General features: G+C 54.7%; 1 protein-coding gene across 1 annotated transcript in view; it reads left to right on the top strand.

Annotated features, from left to right (window-relative positions):
• The window catches only part of lonrf2 (LON peptidase N-terminal domain and ring finger 2), a gene marked incomplete at both ends in the record, with an annotated part of 26,169 nt that overhangs the window by 3,454 nt on the left and 20,215 nt on the right, over nt 1-2,500 (top strand). Inside the window, one exon of the mRNA XM_080537067.1 lies at nt 2,401-2,500. This exon is cut by the window's right edge and continues 19 nt beyond it. Within this exon, the coding sequence (XP_080393193.1) occupies nt 2,401-2,500 (100 nt within the window). The remainder of the gene's footprint in view (nt 1-2,400) is intronic.

Raw genomic sequence — 2,500 nt, 5'->3', positions numbered from 1 at the left:
CATCTTATACGCGGGAGGTGTGATGCACAACGAGAAGAGAAAATAACGATGGCCATCTGTAAATTAATTGAAACAGATATTCTGCCGCTCAGTTTTGTCGAGGGTAGAGGATTTCGTGCGCTGATGCAAATAGTCGAGCCAGCATATCCTGTTCCATCGCGACGTTCCATGCTTGTTATGTCTGCCCTATTTTTTATTTTTTATTTTTTTTAATGAAAAAAAAAAGCTTATCAATTAATCGATAATTGATCGTTAATTCTTGCGATTATCGGCCCCGCGGTGGTGTAGCGGTCTAAGCACTGGCCGCTAGTGCATGCTGCCCACCGGGGCCGGGGTTCGTATCCCGGCTCGCCAGATCCAGATATGGCCGAGGCACACGGGAAGCGGCATATTGGCCGGCCGCTTCCGAGGGGGGGTATAGGAGTATTTCTGGACTAGGATCCGTCGCGCAACACCGCCCCCGTCTGGTGCTGGAGTAACGGTACTGGGCTCGAGGAGCCAGTCAGCCTAGTCTGCCTGGCGGCCTCCTCTGGGACTGCCGGCCACGGGGTCGGGCGGCGGATCCTTCGCAATAGGCAGGGGATAATTGGATGCTAAGTTGGGTTAAATTGGCTACCAAATTGGGTGAAAAGGGGATAAAATCTGAAAAACAAATTTAAGAAAAAAAAAAATAAAATTCTTGCGATTATCGAAAAAGAAATGTTGATCGTTTGCCCAGCCCTAGTTAGGGTTAGGGTAGTTAAGTTAGGGTTAGGGTTAAGGTATATGCTTCCAATGCCATGCGGGGCTAATTAGCGGGAGAGGTGTGCCCCCCGGGGAGCGTAGGGAGAGGTGTGCCCCCCGGGGAGCGTAGGGAGAGGTGTGCCCCCCGGGGAGCGTAGGGAGAGGCGTGCCCCCCGGGGAGCGTAGGGAGAGGTGTGCCCCCCGGGGAGCGTAGGGAGAGGTGTGCCCCCCGGGGAGCGTAGGGAGAGGTGTGCCCCCCGGGGAGCGTAGGGAGAGGTGTGGCCCCCCGGGGAGCGTAGGGAGTGTAGAGGGGCTGGGACGCAGCACACGTGTGTGTGTGTGTGTGTGTGTGTGCAGAGAGTGATGGAACGCCAGGCAGAGGCAGAGGGAGCTCGGGCACGTTGGGAGGCTCCAGCGCAGCAGAGGCACTGACCTGATTCTCTCTGGTTCTGATGTTAGCTACTGACCTGCTTATGCAAGGTCTGGGGGGGGGGGGGGCTGTGAGGGAGGGGGGGTGGAGTGTGTGTGTGTGTGGGGGGGGGGGGTGCCCTGTTTTCACCCCACGAGGTTCACCTGCTTTAATACCGACGAGAGACCAAGATCACATCAGAGACCCCCCTGCTCTCTCCTCCCCCCTTCCTGTCCTCCACAAGGTGCTTGTGTTTCTTTACTTCCCGCCTCTGCCTCTCCCAGAACGTGTTTGTCGCAACCATTTGATATCCTGACATATGTAGCCTAGTTGTTGACATTTAGTTGTTGTTGACATTTAGTTGTTGTTGTTGAGTCACACGGTCCATAGCGTGTCATGTGTGTTCCTGCTGGCCTGCTGCAGCCTGCCATCTGTTCCATGTTTCTGTTGACCACGGGGTTGTTATCAGACACACACACACAAGCCCAAACAGATGCCTGGTCAGATGCTTCACACACACAAGCCCAAACAGATGCCTGGTCAGATGCTTCGTACACACACACACAAGCCCAAACAGATCCCTGGTCAGATGCTTCGTACACACACACACAAGCCCAAACAGATGCCTGGTCAGATGCTTCACACACACACACACACAAGCCCAAACAGATCCCTGGTCAGATGCTTCGTACTACACACACAAGCCCAAACAGATCCCTGGTCAGATGCTTCGTACACACACACAAGCCCAAACAGATCCCTGGTCATAGTGGTTCACATGTCCACCAACGGGCCTGAGCATCGTCATGAGAAACAAGCGCAGAAGAAGAACATGTTCCCAGTCGGCCGCTGAGCAGCAGCTGATGGCTGTGTTACATATCTGCCTGCTGCCTCCGCCAGAGACACATTGCATCGACGCCGCCTCAACGTGCTGCGTGTTATGACGCACTTGATGTAACCATGGCGCCGAGGTTTATAAGGCCCTTAGGTAGCTGGTTATGAAAACGATTATGACACCGTCTACTCACTGTTCTCCTCTCCTGTGTGTGTGTGTGTGTGTCTGCGTATGTGTGCTTGTGTGTGCGTGCGTGTGTGTGTGTGTCTGCGTATGTGTGTGTGTGTGTGTGTGCATGTGTGTGTGCGTGTGTGTGTGTGTGTGCGTGCGTATGTGTGTGTGTGTGTGTGTGTGCGTATGTGTGTGTGTGTGTGTGTCTGCGTATCTGTGTGTGTGTGTGTGTGTGCGTGTGTGTGTGTGTGCATGCCCACAGCGCCCCCTGCAGGCAGGCTGCTGCTCCAGCGCGCGGAGCTGCACATGGACGCCCGTAACTACAGCCTGGCGGTCCAGGACGCAGAGAGCATGTGCAGACA

The sequence above is a fragment of the Nansenia antarctica genome (assembly GCF_963989245.1).
Source record: "Nansenia antarctica genome assembly, chromosome: 7".
NCBI classification, from domain to species: domain Eukaryota; kingdom Metazoa; phylum Chordata; class Actinopteri; order Argentiniformes; family Microstomatidae; genus Nansenia; species Nansenia antarctica.
The sequence above is the reverse complement of the archived record's forward strand: the minus strand, read 5'-3'. Positions and strand labels throughout refer to the sequence as shown.